The sequence below is a fragment of the mitochondrial genome of Astatotilapia calliptera (assembly GCF_900246225.1).
Source record: "Astatotilapia calliptera mitochondrion, complete genome".
In the NCBI taxonomy this organism is placed as follows: Eukaryota; Metazoa; Chordata; class Actinopteri; order Cichliformes; family Cichlidae; genus Astatotilapia; species Astatotilapia calliptera.
Genome location: NC_018560.1, coordinates 1 through 16,578, shown reverse-complemented (window position 1 = coordinate 16,578; position 16,578 = coordinate 1). Strand labels below are relative to the sequence as shown.

At 45.9% G+C, this 16,578-nt stretch overlaps 13 protein-coding genes and 24 non-coding genes across 37 annotated transcripts, besides 1 other annotated feature; 9 read left to right on the top strand and 28 right to left on the bottom strand. All coding sequences in view use genetic code 2, as the record gives it.

The window, feature by feature from the left end:
* Positions 1-887: a D loop (control region).
* Positions 888-957, top strand: C339_mgt22. The gene has a single exon. It is a non-coding gene; the product is annotated as a tRNA-Pro (tRNA).
* On the bottom strand, positions 958-1,029 carry C339_mgt21. The gene has a single exon. It is a non-coding gene; the product is annotated as a tRNA-Thr (tRNA).
* Positions 1,030-2,170, bottom strand: CYTB (cytochrome b). Its single transcript has one exon. A coding segment is annotated over exon 1 (1,141 nt).
* Positions 2,171-2,174: 4 nt separating this feature from the next.
* C339_mgt20 lies at positions 2,175-2,243 on the top strand. Its single transcript has one exon. It is a non-coding gene; the product is annotated as a tRNA-Glu (tRNA).
* ND6 (NADH dehydrogenase subunit 6) lies at positions 2,244-2,765 on the top strand. Its single transcript has one exon. It carries the CDS (start codon positions 2,244-2,246, stop codon positions 2,763-2,765), a length of 522 nt encoding a protein of 173 aa, YP_006666218.1.
* ND5 (NADH dehydrogenase subunit 5) lies at positions 2,762-4,600 on the bottom strand. The gene has a single exon. It carries the CDS (start codon positions 4,598-4,600, stop codon positions 2,762-2,764), a length of 1,839 nt encoding a protein of 612 aa, YP_006666217.1.
* On the bottom strand, positions 4,601-4,673 carry C339_mgt19. The gene has a single exon. It is a non-coding gene; the product is annotated as a tRNA-Leu (tRNA).
* Positions 4,674-4,677: 4 nt separating this feature from the next.
* On the bottom strand, positions 4,678-4,744 carry C339_mgt18. Its single transcript has one exon. It is a non-coding gene; the product is annotated as a tRNA-Ser (tRNA).
* On the bottom strand, positions 4,745-4,813 carry C339_mgt17. The gene has a single exon. It is a non-coding gene; the product is annotated as a tRNA-His (tRNA).
* Positions 4,814-6,194, bottom strand: ND4 (NADH dehydrogenase subunit 4). Its single transcript has one exon. A coding segment is annotated over exon 1 (1,381 nt).
* Positions 6,188-6,484, bottom strand: ND4L (NADH dehydrogenase subunit 4L). Its single transcript has one exon. It carries the CDS (start codon positions 6,482-6,484, stop codon positions 6,188-6,190), a length of 297 nt encoding a protein of 98 aa, YP_006666215.1.
* Positions 6,485-6,553, bottom strand: C339_mgt16. The gene has a single exon. It is a non-coding gene; the product is annotated as a tRNA-Arg (tRNA).
* On the bottom strand, positions 6,554-6,902 carry ND3 (NADH dehydrogenase subunit 3). Its single transcript has one exon. A coding segment is annotated over exon 1 (349 nt).
* Positions 6,903-6,974, bottom strand: C339_mgt15. Its single transcript has one exon. It is a non-coding gene; the product is annotated as a tRNA-Gly (tRNA).
* Positions 6,975-7,758, bottom strand: COX3 (cytochrome c oxidase subunit III). Its single transcript has one exon. A coding segment is annotated over exon 1 (784 nt).
* Positions 7,759-8,441, bottom strand: ATP6 (ATP synthase F0 subunit 6). The gene has a single exon. A coding segment is annotated over exon 1 (683 nt).
* On the bottom strand, positions 8,432-8,599 carry ATP8 (ATP synthase F0 subunit 8). Its single transcript has one exon. The coding sequence runs from the start codon at positions 8,597-8,599 to the stop codon at positions 8,432-8,434; it is 168 nt and encodes a 55-aa protein (YP_006666211.1).
* Position 8,600: 1 nt separating this feature from the next.
* C339_mgt14 lies at positions 8,601-8,674 on the bottom strand. Its single transcript has one exon. It is a non-coding gene; the product is annotated as a tRNA-Lys (tRNA).
* COX2 (cytochrome c oxidase subunit II) lies at positions 8,675-9,365 on the bottom strand. The gene has a single exon. A coding segment is annotated over exon 1 (691 nt).
* Positions 9,366-9,367: 2 nt separating this feature from the next.
* C339_mgt13 lies at positions 9,368-9,440 on the bottom strand. The gene has a single exon. It is a non-coding gene; the product is annotated as a tRNA-Asp (tRNA).
* A 3-nt stretch (positions 9,441-9,443) lies between these two features.
* Positions 9,444-9,514, top strand: C339_mgt12. The gene has a single exon. It is a non-coding gene; the product is annotated as a tRNA-Ser (tRNA).
* COX1 (cytochrome c oxidase subunit I) lies at positions 9,515-11,107 on the bottom strand. The gene has a single exon: positions 9,518-11,107. The coding sequence runs from the start codon at positions 11,105-11,107 to the stop codon at positions 9,518-9,520; it is 1,590 nt and encodes a 529-aa protein (YP_006666209.1).
* A 1-nt stretch (position 11,108) lies between these two features.
* C339_mgt11 lies at positions 11,109-11,178 on the top strand. The gene has a single exon. It is a non-coding gene; the product is annotated as a tRNA-Tyr (tRNA).
* Positions 11,179-11,245, top strand: C339_mgt10. Its single transcript has one exon. It is a non-coding gene; the product is annotated as a tRNA-Cys (tRNA).
* Positions 11,246-11,280: 35 nt separating this feature from the next.
* C339_mgt09 lies at positions 11,281-11,353 on the top strand. Its single transcript has one exon. It is a non-coding gene; the product is annotated as a tRNA-Asn (tRNA).
* Position 11,354: 1 nt separating this feature from the next.
* On the top strand, positions 11,355-11,423 carry C339_mgt08. The gene has a single exon. It is a non-coding gene; the product is annotated as a tRNA-Ala (tRNA).
* A 1-nt stretch (position 11,424) lies between these two features.
* On the bottom strand, positions 11,425-11,496 carry C339_mgt07. Its single transcript has one exon. It is a non-coding gene; the product is annotated as a tRNA-Trp (tRNA).
* ND2 (NADH dehydrogenase subunit 2) lies at positions 11,497-12,542 on the bottom strand. The gene has a single exon. A coding segment is annotated over exon 1 (1,046 nt).
* Positions 12,543-12,611, bottom strand: C339_mgt06. Its single transcript has one exon. It is a non-coding gene; the product is annotated as a tRNA-Met (tRNA).
* Positions 12,611-12,681, top strand: C339_mgt05. Its single transcript has one exon. It is a non-coding gene; the product is annotated as a tRNA-Gln (tRNA).
* Positions 12,681-12,750, bottom strand: C339_mgt04. Its single transcript has one exon. It is a non-coding gene; the product is annotated as a tRNA-Ile (tRNA).
* A 3-nt stretch (positions 12,751-12,753) lies between these two features.
* ND1 (NADH dehydrogenase subunit 1) lies at positions 12,754-13,728 on the bottom strand. Its single transcript has one exon. It carries the CDS (start codon positions 13,726-13,728, stop codon positions 12,754-12,756), a length of 975 nt encoding a protein of 324 aa, YP_006666207.1.
* Positions 13,729-13,802, bottom strand: C339_mgt03. The gene has a single exon. It is a non-coding gene; the product is annotated as a tRNA-Leu (tRNA).
* C339_mgr01 lies at positions 13,803-15,494 on the bottom strand. The gene has a single exon. It is a non-coding gene; the product is annotated as a 16S ribosomal RNA (ribosomal RNA).
* On the bottom strand, positions 15,495-15,566 carry C339_mgt02. Its single transcript has one exon. It is a non-coding gene; the product is annotated as a tRNA-Val (tRNA).
* Positions 15,567-16,509, bottom strand: C339_mgr02. The gene has a single exon. It is a non-coding gene; the product is annotated as a 12S ribosomal RNA (ribosomal RNA).
* On the bottom strand, positions 16,510-16,578 carry C339_mgt01. The gene has a single exon. It is a non-coding gene; the product is annotated as a tRNA-Phe (tRNA).

Sequence of the window (16,578 nt, the reverse complement as noted above, 5' to 3'; positions counted from 1 at the left end):
ATGTGCAATATTGCAATAGTATAATATACACATCAAACAATTTATGAATAACAATCATGTCTGTACATTACGAGTGCGAAAAACACTTCTAGAGCTTTTCCTGTTTCCGGGGGGTTTACAGGAGTCTTAGAGATCTTAGGAGTTTGGGGGGGTAGGGGGGGTTTACGCGCAAAAACCGGGGGTGATAATAGGAAAGTTTGGGGAAAATTAAATATCTGATTAAACTTTATGCTCTTGATATCAGTTATGCAATTCTTCTATTAATATCTTATCACCATTCATACTATTTCCATTATGCAAGGAAAATGTTCAACCTTGTCTGTCATTTCTGTGTGCACTCTGAGATGTCAAATGAAAGGAAAAAAAAAAAGAGAACCCCCCACACTCTGGAAAGAACGCCCGGCATGGTGGGTAACGAGGAGTATGTATTACCACCATTAACTTATGCAAGCGTCGATGAAAGTATGGGGAATTATAACAATTATAGGACCTGAAATAGGAACCAGATGCCAGGAATAATTCACCTAGTGAAACCCCCACGAATACTTGTCCTTGACCTTCAAGAACCGTTAACATTAAGGAATCAACTGATGGTGGGCTCTTACTACATTAAATATGGGTAATGAATAGGATGGTGGGTACTTGGTATAACTTAACTAGTGAGAGTTGTGATCGGTCTTAAACTATCGTTCAGTGGTTATTAATATTTATTGGAAAATATTCAACTATGGTTTATGTACCCCTTAGTTAAAATGGTTTAAACAAATATGTGGTATATTTGTCTATGTTTTTATAGATGATATGTATTAATATATAGGATATGTTTGATATAAAATAATGGTGATAATACATATATGCATTGCGTTTACATGAAAGGCAGAGCCCGGCAAACAATAGTCTAAATTAGGATCCTAGCTTTGGGAGTTAGGGGCGGGGGTTAAAATCCCCTTTGTTTGAAGCAGTAGGAAGGACTTTAACCTTCGACGTCCGGTTTACAAGACCGGCGCTCTGGCGCTGAGCTACTAGTGCAGGATCATTCAAGGATTTTGTTTTCTAGTCAGCCGGCGAGGGGGGCGAGGACGAGAAAGAGGAAGAAGTAGAGGAAAGATGCAATTTGCCCAATAATGACGAAGGGGTGTTCAACGGGTATGCCTCCAATTCAGGTGAGGATGGCGACGTCTGCAACTAAAAGTCAGAAGAGGAATTGTGTAATAGGGCGAAATGTTAAGCCTCGTTGTTTGGAGGTGTGGAGGATAGGAACTACTATCAAGACAAGGATTGAGAACAGGAGGGCGAGAACCCCGCCAAGTTTGTTAGGGATTGAGCGGAGGATGGCATAGGCAAATAGGAAGTATCATTCGGGTTTAATATGAGGTGGGGTGACTAGGGGGTTTGCAGGGGTGAAATTGTCGGGATCTCCAAGCAGGTTGGGGGAGAAGAGGGCGAGAGAAATGAGGGCGATTAGAAGGACTGCGAAGCCTAATAAGTCTTTGTAGGAGAAGTAAGGGTGGAAAGAGATTTTGTCGGCGTCTGAGTTTAGGCCTGTGGGGTTGTTGGATCCGGTTTCGTGGAGGAAAATAAGGTGTACTATTGTTGCAGCTGCAATAATGAAGGGAAAGAGGAAATGGAAGGCGAAGAAGCGGGTTAAGGTGGCGTTGTCTACGGAAAACCCCCCTCAGATCCATTGGACTAAAGAGTTGCCAATATAAGGGACTGCGGAGAGAAGGTTTGTGATGACAGTGGCGCCTCAGAACGATATTTGGCCTCACGGGAGGACATAGCCCACGAAAGCTGTTATCATAGTTAAAAGGAGTAGAATTACTCCAATGTTTCAGGTTTCTTTATAGAGGTAGGAGCCGTAGTACAGGCCTCGGCCGATGTGAAGATAAATACAAATGAAGAAAAAGGATGCGCCGTTAGCGTGCATGTTTCGAATGAGTCAGCCGTAGTTAACATCACGGCAGATGTGGGCAATGGAGGAGAAGGCGGTGGCGATATCGGAGGTGTAGTGTATGGCTAGGAAAAGGCCTGTCAGGATTTGGGCAGCTAGACAGAGCCCTAGTAGAGATCCAAAGTTTCATCAAACAGAAATGTTTGAAGGGGCTGGGAGATCAACTAGTGCGTCGTTTGCAATTTTTAGGAGGGGATGGGTTTTTCGGAGGTTGGCCATTATTGTTTTTGTAGTTGAATAACAACGGTGGTTTTTCAAGTCATTAGTCCTGGTTAAAGTCCTGGCAGAAACTATGGTTTATATTATGTTTATATTTCTACTAGGGCTGGTAATAGGTCTTGCGGCGGTTGCTTCTAACCCTTCGCCGTATTTTGCGGCGTTAGGGCTGGTTGCGGTGGCAGGTATAGGGTGTGGAGTGTTGGTGGGGCATGGGGGGTCTTTTTTATCTTTAATTTTATTTTTGATTTATTTGGGGGGAATATTAGTAGTGTTTGCATATTCGGCAGCATTGGCTGCTGAGCCTTATCCTGAGGGTTGAGGGAGTTGGCCCGTATTAGGGGTAATAGTGGCTTATTTATTAGGGGTGGGCATGGCGGCGGTGTTATTTTGAGGGGGATGATACGAGGGGGCTTGAGTGTCTGCTGATGAATTTGTTGAGTTTTCGGTTTTTCGGGGGGATGTTGGAGGGGTGGCTTTGATGTACTCGATGGGCGGGGGTGTTTTGGTGATAGGGGCTTGAGTGTTGTTGTTAACGTTGTTTGTGGTGTTGGAGTTAACGCGGGGTTTAAGTCGGGGGGCCCTTCGAGCTGTCTAATAAAGTAATAGTAGAAGAGCTAAACCGAAGGTGAAGAAGAAGAGGGAAAGATAGGTTTTGATTATGCCCTGCTGAATGTTGTTAGTTGTGGTAATTAGAGGGAGGTTAAGGGTAGCAGTTGCTTTTGGGCCCATTTTTTCTAATCACGTTTGGTCGACTGTTTGGGAGGCGATGGTTTGTCCTAAAATCAGGTTTAGTTTGGGGATGAGGCGATGAATAACTATTGGGAAAAAACCTAGCATATTAGAAAAATGGTGGGGAGAAAGGTTTGGTGTTGGTTTGTATTGCTTATTGGTTAGTGAGGCGAGTTCTAGTGCGGTGAGAAGGCCGATAATAGTCACTATTAGGGCGGCAACTTTGAGAAGGAATGGTATGGATATAACTGGTGTTTTTAGGGGGGTGATGTTGGAGGTAATTAGGAGACCGGCGATAATACTTCCTCAGGCTAGGCGTTTGATGGGGTTAATAACTGTTGAATTGTTTTCGTTAATTGGGGAAAGGGGGTTGAAGCGGGGGTGGCCTATTGAGACGAAGAAAATTACCCGGAGGCTGTAGATAGCGGTGAAGGAAGTGGCTAGGAGGGTGAGGGATAGGGCTCAGGCGTTTAGGTAAGATGTGTTTAAGGCTTCAATAATAGCATCTTTTGAAAAGAAGCCTGCTAAGAAAGGGGTTCCTGTGAGAGCTAGGCTTCCGATGGTTAAGCAGGAAGATGTGAAAGGAGTCAGGTGATGTATACCTCCTATTTTCCGGATGTCCTGCTCGTCGTTTAGGCTATGAATAATAGACCCTGAGCAGAGGAAAAGTATGGCTTTAAAGAATGCGTGAGTGCAGATGTGAAGGAAGGCAAGTTGGGGTTGGTTAAGTCCAATTGTTACTATTATTAAACCCAGTTGGCTTGAGGTTGAGAAAGCAACGATTTTTTTGATATCATTTTGGGTGAGGGCGCAGGTTGCGGTAAAGAGGGTGGTGAGGGCCCCTAAGCAAAGGCAAATGGTTAAGGCGGTTTGATTGTTTTCTAGCATTGGGCTTATGCGGATGAGGAGGAAGATGCCTGCTACGACCATGGTGCTTGAGTGCAGTAGGGCAGAGACCGGCGTAGGACCTTCTATGGCAGAAGGAAGCCAGGGGTGGAGGCCAAACTGGGCGGATTTACCAGTGGCAGCAATGATGAGGCCAATGAGGGGGTAAGTTAGATCAAAGTCTTTGGATAAAGTAAATATTTGTTGTATTTCTCAGGAGTTAAGGGAGGTTGCAATTCAGGCTATAGCAAAAATTAGGCCGATGTCTCCCACTCGGTTATAGACTACTGCCTGGAGGGCAGCGGTGTTTGCGTCTGCACGGCCGTATCATCAGCCGATGAGGAGAAAAGATATGATTCCGACACCTTCTCAACCGATGAATAGTTGAAATATATTGTTTGCGGTAACAAGAATGATCATGGCAATAAGGAAGATTAGGAGGTATTTAAAAAACCGATTTATGTTCGGGTCGGCATGTATATATCAGGAGGCAAATTCTAGAATTGACCAGGTGACATAGAGGGCGACAGGGGTGAAGATAATTGAGTAGATATCAAATTTAAGACTAACATTAATATCAAATGTGTGGGTGTTTATTCAAGTTCAGCTGGTAATAATTGTTTCTGTGCCTTCGTTAAGGAAGAGGCAGAGAGGGAGGATGCTAGTAAAGAAGGCTCATTTTACTGCTGTTTTAACTTGGGTTAGTGCTCAGTTGGGGGGGAGGGGGGTGGGGGAAAAGGAGGAAAGGATGGGGGATATAAGTAATAAAAAAATAAGAATTAGACTAGTGGTTATTATGGTGGAGGTGAGGTGCATAGCTGCTACTTGGATTTGCACCAAGAGTTTTTGGTTCCTAAGACCAACGGATGAGCTGTTATCCTTTAGAAGCGGGGCGAGTGAGCTTAGGAGTCTAACCTAAGAGGCAAAAGTTAGCAGTCTTTGTTGTTGTCAACCTCTCTCGGTGAATAAGGGGGTTTTAACCTCTGTCTTTAGAATCACAATCTAATGTTTTTGTTAAACTATATCTACAGGCGGTCCACCCTCAGATTAATTCGGGCTTGGTGATTAGAAGAATCAGGGGTAGGAGATGAAGGGCTAGGAGAAGATGTTCTCGGGAATGTGTTGGGTCGAGGGACATAATATGTGCTGGTAGGGGCCCCCGTTGTGTCATAAGAAATATATACAGGGAGTAGCCTGCAGTGATTAAGGTTCCAGCTCCCGTGAGTGCAATTGTTCATCAGGATCAGTGGAACAGGGAGGTAATGATTATGAGTTCTCCTATTAGATTTGGCAGAGGGGGGAGGGCAAGGTTTGCAAGGCTGGCGATGAATCATCATGCGGTTATTAGAGGTAAAACCATTTGAAGTCCTCGGGCTAATATTATGGTTCGGCTGTGAGTTCGTTCGTAGTTTGTGTTAGCTAGGCAAAAGAGGGCGGAGGAAGTTAAACCGTGTGCGATTATTAGAATAAGGGCGCCTGTGAAACCTCAGGGGGTTTGGATTAGAATGCCTGCTGCTACGAGTCCCATATGACTTACTGAGGAATAAGCAATTAGGGACTTTAAGTCTGTTTGGCGGAGGCAGATTGAGCCAGTTATAATCACCCCTCAGAGGGCGAAGATAATGAAGGGATAGCTGAGTTCTTTGGTGAGCGGTTCTAGTATAATTATTATACGTATTATTCCATAGCCTCCTAGTTTTAGTAAGACTGCGGCTAGTACTATGGAACCAGCGATTGGGGCTTCAACGTGTGCTTTGGGAAGTCAGAGGTGGGCCCCATAGAGGGGTATTTTTACTAGGAAGGCGAGCAAGCAGCCGGCTCATCATAGTTTATCGGCGAAAGAGGAGAGTTGTAGGGAGGGGGCATATTGTAGTGTTAGAAGGGATAGGGTGCCAGTGCTGTTTTGGAGCAGTAGGAGAGCGACAAGCAGAGGGAGTGAGCCTGCTAGTGTATAGAATAAAAAATAAGTGCCCGCATTTAGTCGTTCTGTTTGATTACCTCAACGAGTAATGATTACAAGGGTTGGAATAAGGGTAGCTTCAAACATAATATAAAATATGATCATTTCGGTTGCGCCGAAGGCTATAATAAGGAAGATTTGTAAGGATGTAAGGAGGGTAATGTAGGTCCGTTGGCGGGAGGAAGGTTCGGACGTTGTGTGGTTTTGGCTTGCAAGAATTATCAGGGGGAGAAGCCAACAGGTTAATGCAAGAAGGGGGGTGGAGAGGGGGTCTGTTGCTATGTAAGGGCTGAGAAAAGACCAGCCTGACTCAGCGGATGATTTTAGTCAGGTTAGGCTAGTTAAGGAGATGATTAGACTGTAGGAAAGGGCGGTGGATCAGAGGTGTTTGGCCGGGACGGCTCAAATAGTGGGGACAAGCATGATGGTGGGGAGGAGAATTTTTAGCATTGCAGAAGATTTAGGTTTTGGAGTCGGTCTGTTCCGTGAGTGCGGGCAGTGGCAACAAGTAGTGCGAGGCCGGCGCTTGCTTCACAGGCTGAGAAAGCCAGGAGAAGTATAGGAGAGGCTGAGAAGTTGGCGGAGTTAAGTTGAAGGGTTCACATGGAGAGAGCAATAAAGAGGGAGAGTATTATACCTTCTAAACATAAAAGAGCGGAAAGAAGGTGGGTTCGGTGGAATGCCAGGCCTGCTAGGCCTAGAAGAAAGGTAGAGGAAAAGGCGAAATGTGTGGGGGTCATTAGACGGTTATGGACTTTAACCACAAGCTCTTGAGCCGAAATCAAGGGTTTTTCTTAAACTAACAGCCTATTCAGCTCATTCTAAACCGCCTTGAGCTCATTCATAAATTAGGCCGAGGGTTAGTAATATAAGAACAGCGAAGGCTCAGGTGAATGTTATGAGGGGGGAAGAAAGTTGATCCCCTCAAGGAAGGGGAAGGAGCAGTGCAATTTCCAAATCGAATAGGAGGAAAAGGATTGCAACCAGGAAGAAGCGGAGAGAGAAGGGTAGACGAGCGGAACCTAGGGGATCAAAGCCACATTCGTAGGGAGAAAGTTTTTCATGGTCAGGTGTTATTTGGGGAAGTCAAAAAGAAACAATAGCGAGGATAGTGGAGAGGGTAATAGAAATAATGAGCATTGTTGTGATTAAATTCATTATCTTTCCTTGGGGTTTAACCAAGACTAGGTGATTGGAAGTCACAGGTACTAGCTTTAATACTAGAAAGATATGAGCCTCATCAGTAAATTGAGATGTAAAGGAATAGTCAAACAACGTCTACAAAGTGTCAGTATCAGGCGGCTGCTTCGAAACCAAAGTGGTGTTCGGAGGTGAAATGGTATAGGACTTGTCGTAGAAGACAGATGGCTAGGAAGGTGGAGCCAATGATTACGTGGAGTCCGTGGAAGCCGGTTGCTACGAAGAAGGTGGAACCATAAACTCCGTCTGCAATAGTGAAGGGGGCTTCGTAGTATTCTATTGCTTGAAGGAAGGTAAAGTAGAAGCCTAGAAGGATAGTTAAAGTGAGGGATTGGATTGCTTCTTTTCGATGTCCTTCTATGATGCTGTGGTGTGCCCAGGTGACTGTGACTCCTGAGGCTAGTAGGACGGCTGTATTGAGCAGGGGGACTTCGAAGGGGTCTAGAGGGGTAATTCCTGTAGGGGGTCAGCAGCCTCCTAGTTCTGGGGTTGGGGCGAGGCTGGCGTGATAAAAGGCTCAGAAGAAACCTAGGAAGAAGAATACTTCTGAGGTAATAAAGAGGATTATTCCGTATCGGAGGCCTTTTTGGACAGGAGGGGTGTGGTGCCCTTGGAATGTTCCTTCTCGGACAATATCCCGTCATCATTGATATATAGTTAGAAGAAGAAGGATGAGACCTAGTGTTAATAAGGTTATATTATGGAAGTGCATTCAGATTGCTAAACCGGAGGTTAGTAGAAGGGCGCCTACTGCGCCTGTTAGGGGTCATGGGCTGGGGTCAACTATGTGATATGCGTGTACTTGATGGGCCATTAGACGTTTTCTTGTAGGTAGAGGCTTAAGAGAAGGACAAAGACATAGGCTTGAATTATGGCCACTGCAACTTCTAGAAGGGTCAGGAGGAATAGTAGTACTGCGGTCAGAATGGCTACTGTGGGTATTAAGGGGAGGAGGACGAAGGCGGCGGTGGCAATGAGTTGAATTAAAAGGTGACCGGCTGTAAGGTTTGCGGTTAATCGTACGCCAAGTGCGAGGGGGCGAATAAATAGGCTAATTGTTTCGATGATAATTAGGACAGGGATTAAGAGGGTGGGGGTACCTTCTGGTAACAGGTGGCCTAGGGCATGGGTGGGCTGATTTCGCATGCCAATAATGACTGTTGCAAGTCAGAGGGGAACGGCGAAGGCCATGTTGAGGGAGAGTTGTGTTGTAGGGGTAAAGGTGTAGGGTAGGAGACCAAGTATGTTTAAGGTAATGAGGAAAAGTATAAGGGAGGCGAGAAGGGCTGCTCATTTATGGCCCCCTAAACTTAGAGGTTGAAAAATTTGTTGGGTAAAGCGGTTAATAAACCATCCTTGGAGCGTAATGAGGCGGTTGTTTAGTCAGCGGGGGGTAGGCTTGGGGTAGAGGATTCAGGGTAAACTGAGGGCAAGGGCAATGAGGGGGATTCCCAGGTATGTGGGGCTCATAAATTGGTCAAAAAAGCTTAGTATCATGGTCAACTTCAGGGTTCTGTTTTGGGTTTCTCTGTGCTTTGGAGTGTTGGGTCGTTTGGGAAGGTGTGTGCTAGAACTTTTGGGGGAATTACTGTTAGGAAAACTAATCAGGAGAAGACTAGAATAGCGAATCAAGGTGCGGGGTTAAGTTGTGGCATTTCGCTAGGGGTGGGCGGGGGTCACCAGTCTTTAGCTTAAAAGGCTAACGCTATTCCCTATTTAGCTTCTTAGCGAAGTGTCTTCAAGTATTAAGGAGGATCAGTTTTCAAAGTGTTCTAGTGGTACTGCTTCTACCACAATAGGCATAAAGCTGTGGTTTGCGCCGCAAATTTCAGAGCATTGGCCATAAAAGATCCCGGGGTGGGAGGCAATAAATGCTGTTTGGTTTAAGCGTCCTGGGACGGCGTCTATTTTTACCCCCAGACTTGGGACGGCTCAGGAGTGAAGCACATCTTCGGCAGAAATTAGGATCCGGATGGGGGATTCAACTGGTACTACTATTCGATGGTCTGCTTCTAGAAGACGGAATTGGCCCGGGGCTAAGTCTTGTGTGGGGATTATGTATGAGTCAAAGCCGAGGTCTTCATAGTCAGTGTACTCGTAACTTCAGTATCACTGGTGACCTATTGCTTTAATTGTAAGATGAGGGTCGTTAATTTCATCTATAAGATAAAGAATGCGTAGGGAGGGGAGGGCAATGAGAATCAGAATAATAGCTGGGAGCAGGGTTCAAATGATTTCGATTTCTTGGGAGTCTAGGATAAATTTATTAGTTAGCTTGGTTGTTACTATAGCCACAATAATATAAAGCACGAATGTGCTAATTAGAAAAACAATTATTAAGGCATGGTCGTGGAAGTGAAGAAGTTCTTCTATCACAGGTGAAGCTGCATCTTGAAAACCTAGTTGGGAGGGATGTGCCATTGTAAGACACGCGGGGCTTAAACCCGCAATTTTGCCTTGACAAGGCAATGTAATGGTCAGTTTTACTAGTGTCTTATGAAGAAAGTGACAGAGTGGTTATGTGGCTGGCTTGAAACCAGTTTATGGGGGTTCAATTCCTCCCTTTCTCGTTACTAGGGGTTTGAGGGGGCGGAAGCAGATTTTTCATAGTTTGATCAAGTTTGAACTTGGACGAAGGCAGGTTCTTCGAAGGTGTGGTAAGGAGGAGGGCAACCGTGAAGTCATTCTACGTTTGTTGCTGTGAGTTCCACTGATGCAACTTCTCGTTTAGCGGCGAATGCTTCTCAAATAATAAATAAAAATATGATTACTGCGATTAGGGAAATTATAGAGCCGATGGAAGAAATTGTATTTCAAAGGGTGTAGGCGTCGGGATAGTCGGAGTATCGGCGAGGTATTCCTGCCAGTCCCAGGAAATGTTGTGGGAAGAAAGTTATATTAACACCAACAAACATTACCCCGAAGTGGATTTTGGTTCAGGTGTCGTGGAGCGTGTACCCTGAGAATAAGGGGAATCAGTGGACGAAGCCGGCAACGATGGCAAATACGGCCCCTATCGAGAGAACATAGTGGAAGTGGGCAACGACGTAATATGTGTCGTGAAGCATAATATCTAGAGAAGAGTTGGCCAGGACAATTCCGGTTAGTCCCCCGACAGTAAAGAGGAAAATGAAGCCGAGTGCTCATAAGAGTGGAGTTTCTCACTTAATTGAGCCGCCGTGCAGAGTGGCCAGTCAGCTGAAAACTTTGACCCCGGTTGGGATAGCAATAATTATTGTGGCGGAAGTAAAGTAAGCTCGTGTGTCTACGTCCATTCCTACAGTAAACATGTGGTGTGCTCAGACAATAAACCCTAGGAGGCCAATGGCCATTATGGCTCAGACCATTCCCATATATCCGAAGGGTTCTTTTTTACCCGCGTAGTACGCAACAATGTGGGAGATTATACCAAAGCCAGGAAGGATAAGGATATAGACTTCAGGATGGCCAAAGAATCAGAACAAATGTTGATAAAGGATAGGGTCCCCTCCTCCAGCAGGGTCAAAGAAGGTTGTATTAAGGTTTCGGTCTGTGAGAAGTATTGTGATGCCGGCAGCAAGCACGGGTAGGGATAGTAAAAGCAATACTGCGGTAATTAGGACGGACCACACAAACAAAGGTGTTTGGTACTGAGAGATGGCAGGGGGTTTTATGTTAATAATTGTTGTAATAAAATTAATTGCGCCAAGAATAGATGATACCCCGGCCAAATGGAGGGAGAAGATGGTTAAATCGACAGAAGGCCCTGCGTGGGCGAGATTGCCTGAGAGTGGGGGATAAACAGTTCATCCTGTGCCAGCCCCTGCTTCGACTCCGGAAGAGGCAAGGAGGAGAAGGAATGAAGGGGGGAGGAGTCAGAAGCTTATATTATTTATTCGAGGGAAAGCTATGTCGGGCGCACCAATCATAAGAGGCACTAGTCAGTTTCCAAAGCCTCCAATCATAATTGGTATTACTATAAAGAAAATTATTACAAAAGCATGTGCTGTAACAATTACATTATAAATCTGGTCATCTCCGAGGAGAGCGCCAGGCTGACTTAGTTCTGCCCGAATTAGGAGGCTAAGTGCAGTTCCTACTATTCCGGCCCAAGCACCAAATACTAGATAGAGGGTGCCGATATCTTTGTGATTAGTTGAGAAGAATCAACGAGTGATTGCCACAGGTAAGATGGCTGAGTGTTTAGCGGTGGATTGTAGCCCCACGAACAGAGGTTTAATTCCTCTTCTTATCAAGCCTCGAGGTGTTACACATATCAGATTGCAAATCCGAAGCAGCAGGTTAGAACCCTGCCGGGGCTTTCCCCCGCCCTTTTAGAGGCGGGCGGGGGAAAGGTTAGACAGATGCTTGTTGGTTTAAGCGCTTAGCTGTTAACTAAGAGTTTGTAGGATCGAGGCCTTCCTGTCTAGCAAGGCTTTAGCTTAATTAAAGTGTCTGTTTTGCATACAGAAGATGTGGGTTAGTATCCTGCAAGTTTTAGCAGGGGCTGGGAGATTTTCACTCCCGCTTAGGGCTTTGAAGGCCCTTGGTCTGGGTGCTATCCTAAGCCCCTTAGGAGGTTAATAAGGCGGAGATGGCAGGGGTGAGAGGAAGGAGGCAAATTGTTATTGCGGTTGAAGTGGCGAGGGGGTAGGTTAGTTGAGTGGAAGGTAAGCGTCAGGGGGTTGAACCTGTGAGGTTGTTAGGGGAAATAGTAAGGGTTATTGCGTAAGAGAGGCGTAGGTAAAAATACAGGCTAAGTAGGGCTGAAAGGGCAGCTAGGGTTGCGGTTGGAGCAAGCCCTTGTTTGGTTAGCTCTTGAAGGATTAGTCATTTTGGCATGAAGCCTGTAAGAGGGGGGAGGCCTCCTAGGGAAAGTAGAATGAGGGGTATGAGAGCTGTCAGGGCGGGGGCTTTTGCTCAGGATGTGGCAAGGGTGTTGATGTTTGTAGCTTCGTTGAGTTTAAATACAAGAAATGTTGAGAATGTTATAATGAAATAGGTTAGAAGGGTGAGGAGGGTGATAGAGGGGGAGAATTGTAGGACAAGAATTATTCAGCCTAAGTGGGCGATTGATGAATATGCAAGAATCTTGCGGAGTTGTGTTTGGTTTAATCCGCCTCAGCCCCCAATAAGTGTGGATGTAAGACCTAAGATGATGAGGAGTGTTGAGCTTGAAGGTTGGAGTTGAAGAATTAGGGCGAAGGGGGCAAGTTTTTGTCAGGTTGAAAGAATTAGGCCTGTGGTGAGGTCTAGGCCTTGTAGGACTTCGGGGAGTCAAGCATGAAGAGGGGCTAGACCAATTTTGAGAGCAAGTGCAAGAGTAATTATGGTACTTGGGAGGGGGTGCGTAATTTGTTGAATTTCTCACTGGCCTGTTAGTCAGGCGTTAGTTACACTTGCAAATAGAAGGGTAGCTGCAGCAGTGGCTTGAGTCAAAAAATATTTGGTTGTAGCTTCGACTGCGCGTGGGTGGTGATGTTGGGCTATTAGGGGAATAATGGCTAGTGTATTTATTTCAAGGCCTATTCAGGCGAGAAGTCAGTGGGTGCTAGCAAATGTAATTGTTGTGCCAAGGCCTAAGCCAAAGAGAAGAATGGCTAAGATGTAAGGATTCATTAGTGAAGGAAGGAGTTTAACCAACATGTTTGGGGTATGGGCCCAAAAGCTTATTTAGCTGACTTTACTAGGAAGTGGTGTAGAGGAAGCACTAAGAGTTTTGATCTCTTCAGGTAGGGTTCAAGTCCCTTCTTTCTAAGGAGTTGGAGGGACTTTAACCCTCATGATTCACTCTATCAAAGTGGTCCTTTATTTTAGGTACAGCTCCGGGCTATAGTTGTGGGGGTAGGCCTGTTAGTGCAATTGGAAGGGAGAGGTGTCAAATTACCAGGGCAAGGGTTAGTGGTAGGAAGTTTTTTCAAATTAGGTGCATGAGTTGGTCATAACGAAATCGTGGGTAGGAGGCACGAACTCATAGGAAGAGGACGGATAGGAGAGCTGCTTTGATTATAAGATTTGTTGTTGTAATTTCAGGGGTGGTGTGAAAGACAGAGGCGCCTAGGAATAAAGTTGCAGAGAGTGTATTTATTAGGAGAATGTTGGCGTATTCAGCGAGGAAAAAAAGGGCAAAAGGTCCTCCTGCGTATTCTACGTTAAAGCCGGAGACGAGTTCGGACTCACCTTCTGTGAGGTCAAAAGGGGCCCGGTTTGTTTCTGCAAGTGTGGAAATGTATCATATAGCGGCTAGGGGCCAGGCGGGGAGGATTAATCAGACACTTTCTTGGGCGGTGCTAAATGTTTGTAGGGTGAAGCCTCCAGTAAAAATAATAGCATTAAGAAGGATTAGTCCTAGGCTAACTTCATAGGAAATAGTTTGTGCTACGGCTCGAAGGGCCCCAATTAAGGCGTATTTTGAATTGGAGGCCCATCCTGAGCCTAGGATAGAATAAACTGCTAGACTGGAGAGGGCAAGGATAAAGAGGATGCCAAGGTTGAGATCTGCTATTGGGAAGGGAAGGGGCATTGGAGTTCAAAGGGTGAGGGCCAGGGTGAGGGCTAGTATAGGGGTAAAGAGAAAGAGGATGGGGGAGGAGGTGGAGGGTCGAACGGGTTCTTTTATAAAGAGTTTAAGTCCGTCTGCAATTGGTTGGAGGAGGCCGTAGGGGCCTACAATGTTTGGGCCCTTTCGTAATTGTATGTAGCCGAGGACTTTTCGTTCGACAAGCGTGAGGAGTGCAACGGCTAGAAGGACAAACACGATAAGAATTAAGGGGTTAAGGATGGATGAAACTAGTGTTGAGAGCATAGTTAAAGGGAGGACTTGAACCTCCGTGGAAAGGGCTTAGGTCTTTTGCAATGTCCGGGCTCTGCCACTTTAACAAGCCATTTTCTATGGCTAGGGGGTACGCCCTATTATCTATTTTAGTTGATTTCAATAGATGAGGGGGAGGCATATTGAGAACAGGGGCCCCTTCTTTTCGGTCCTTTCGTACTAGAAAAGATCGTGGCATAGATAGAAACTGACCTGGATTACTCCGGTCTGAACTCAGATCACGTAGGACTTTAATCGTTGAACAAACGAACCCTTAATAGCGGCTGCACCATTAGGATGTCCTGATCCAACATCGAGGTCGTAAACCCTCTTGTCGATATGGGCTCTAGAAGAGGATTGCGCTGTTATCCCTAGGGTAACTCGGTCCGTTGATCGGTTATGTGCCGGATCTTGTTGGTCAGAAGTTCTGTTACTTGGAGTCGTGACTCTGGGTTGTGGGGGTAGTGTGCTCCCGGTCCACATGGGGGTTTGTTGTTTCCCCGCGGTCGCCCCAACCAAAGACATTAGAACAGGGGCCAATGAGTTTTGTCCTTTATTTGAGGGGTGTTTAACATGGTCTGTTCTGGTGTCTAAAGCTCCATAGGGTCTTCTCGTCTTATGTTAATATCCCCGCTTCTGCACGGGGAGATCAATTTCATTGACTGGAGAAAGGAGACAGTTAAGCCCTCGTTATGCCATTCATACAGGTCTTCATTTAAAAGACAAGTGATTGCGCTACCTTTGCACGGTCAAAATACCGCGGCCGTTAAACTTATAGTCACAGGGCAGGCGGGACCTCTTATACTTAGGGGTTCAAGAGGCGATGTTTTTGGTAAACAGGCGAGGCTTGTGTTTGCCGAGTTCCTTCTTTTTCTTTTAGTCTTTCCTGGTTTGCACACCAGTGTGGGGTTAACGGTGAGGAACTAGGGGTTTTTCTAGTTGTTTGTTTTTTGCCTAGGGCCCTCTTTGTTTTGGGGCCGTTAATGGTCGGTGAAGGGTTCGTTCCGAGTTACACTTGTGCGGGGAGAGGGGGGTCCTCTTATTACTCATGTTAGCATAAACGCTTCCATAGTTTTATGGAACGGCCTGGTAGGTTTTAGGGGGGTGAAATTGTATTGTCTTTATTAGAAGGCTGGTTAGGTGATGCTCGAGCTTTAACGCTTTCTGGATAGGTGGCTGCTTTTAGGCCCACTAGGGCATTTAACCTTTTAGTTCGTTGTGATTTTTACCCTCCTTGGAAAGTTGTATCTTGTTTCAAAGGGGCTGTACCCCCTTTGACTAACTCCTTTAACTTCTTTGCTCGGTGTGAAGGCCTTAGGCCAATGGGAATGGAGAATTTAAAGGGCTGAACTTTTATTCAGTTTTCAGGCAACCAGCTATAACTAGGCTCGGTAGGTTTGTCACCTCTACTCGAAGTTCTTCCCACTCTTTTGCCACAGAGACGGGGGGGTCCTATAAATTAGACTGCCTTGGAGTAGCTCGCTTAGTTTCGGGGTATCAAACTATAATGCTTTTTGCTTGAGGTTTTCTAGCTAAATCATGATGCAAAAGGTACGAGGAGTGATCTCTGCTTTTTAGTGCTTTACTGGGTTGTTTCATTTCTCTTTCAGCGTTCCCTTGCGGTACTTTCTCTATTGCTCCTAGGTCCTTTTTCGTCGCCCGTACTTAGGTGGAAAAATGGTTTGTTGTTGAAAGAGTGGTATATTTGGGGGTATAGATAGGGTTAATTTGGGGTTGATGGAGGGGCTAGCTGTTGGGCGTCAGGGTGGCTCGATTTGCACGGGCGACTTCTCAGTGTAAGGGAGATGCTTTTCTGGCTTAGCTACACTCTGATTTCTCCAAGTACACCTTCCGGTACACTTACCATGTTACGACTTGCCTCCCCTTTACCGGTAAAATGTATTATTTATAGGATGTTGTTGGCTTGGGGAGAGTGACGGGCGGTGTGTGCGCGCTTCAGGGCCAATTTCAGCGGAACGCTCTATTTTCTGCTTACTGCTAAATCCTCCTTCTAATGTATATTTCATTACATTGTTCGTATTCCCTGTGGCAGGGAATGTAGCCCATTTCTTCCCCCCTCATATGCTACACCTCGACCTGGCGTTTTGAGTTGTACTAGTTTTGCTTACTGTGGTTCCTTCATAGGGTAAGCTGACGACGGCGGTATATAGACGGGAAGAACAAGAGGGGGTGAGGTTTAACGGGGGTTATCGGTTCTAGAACAGGCTCCTCTAGGTGGATCTAAAGCACCGCCAAGTCCTTTGGGTTTTAAGCTAGTGCTCGTAGTACCCGGGCGGATAGTGGGTGTAGGGGGCTATCAAGGTTTAGGGCTGGGCATAGTGGGGTATCTAATCCCAGTTTGTTTCGCAGCTTTCGTGGGGTCGGGGATATAAAGCCACTTTCGTAGTGGGGCTTCTTGCTCTCGGGTACGTATAACAGTTCTGAGGGCGTTCGGCTTTAGTTTAAAAACTTCCTAACCACTCTTTACGCCGATGTCTGTCAACTTGAGCCTCTCGTATAACCGCGGTGGCTGGCACGAGTTTTACCGGCCCTCTTGGCTTTAACTAAGTCAAGTTTACACTTATGGCTTAATGTCTATCACTGCTGAGTTCCCTTGAGGGTGTGGCTAAGCAAGGTGTCATGGGCTGCGGAAAGTGTGCCTGATACCAGCTCCTTGTTTTCGGGCAGAAAACTGTGGGCATTCTCACAGGGGGGCGGAGACTTGCATGTGTAAGTTTAGCCAAAGTTGACAGTAAAGTCAGGACCAAGCTTTTGTGCTTACGGGACCTTTCTAGGGACCGTCTTAACATCTTCAGTGTTATGCTTTAGTTAAGCTACGCTAGC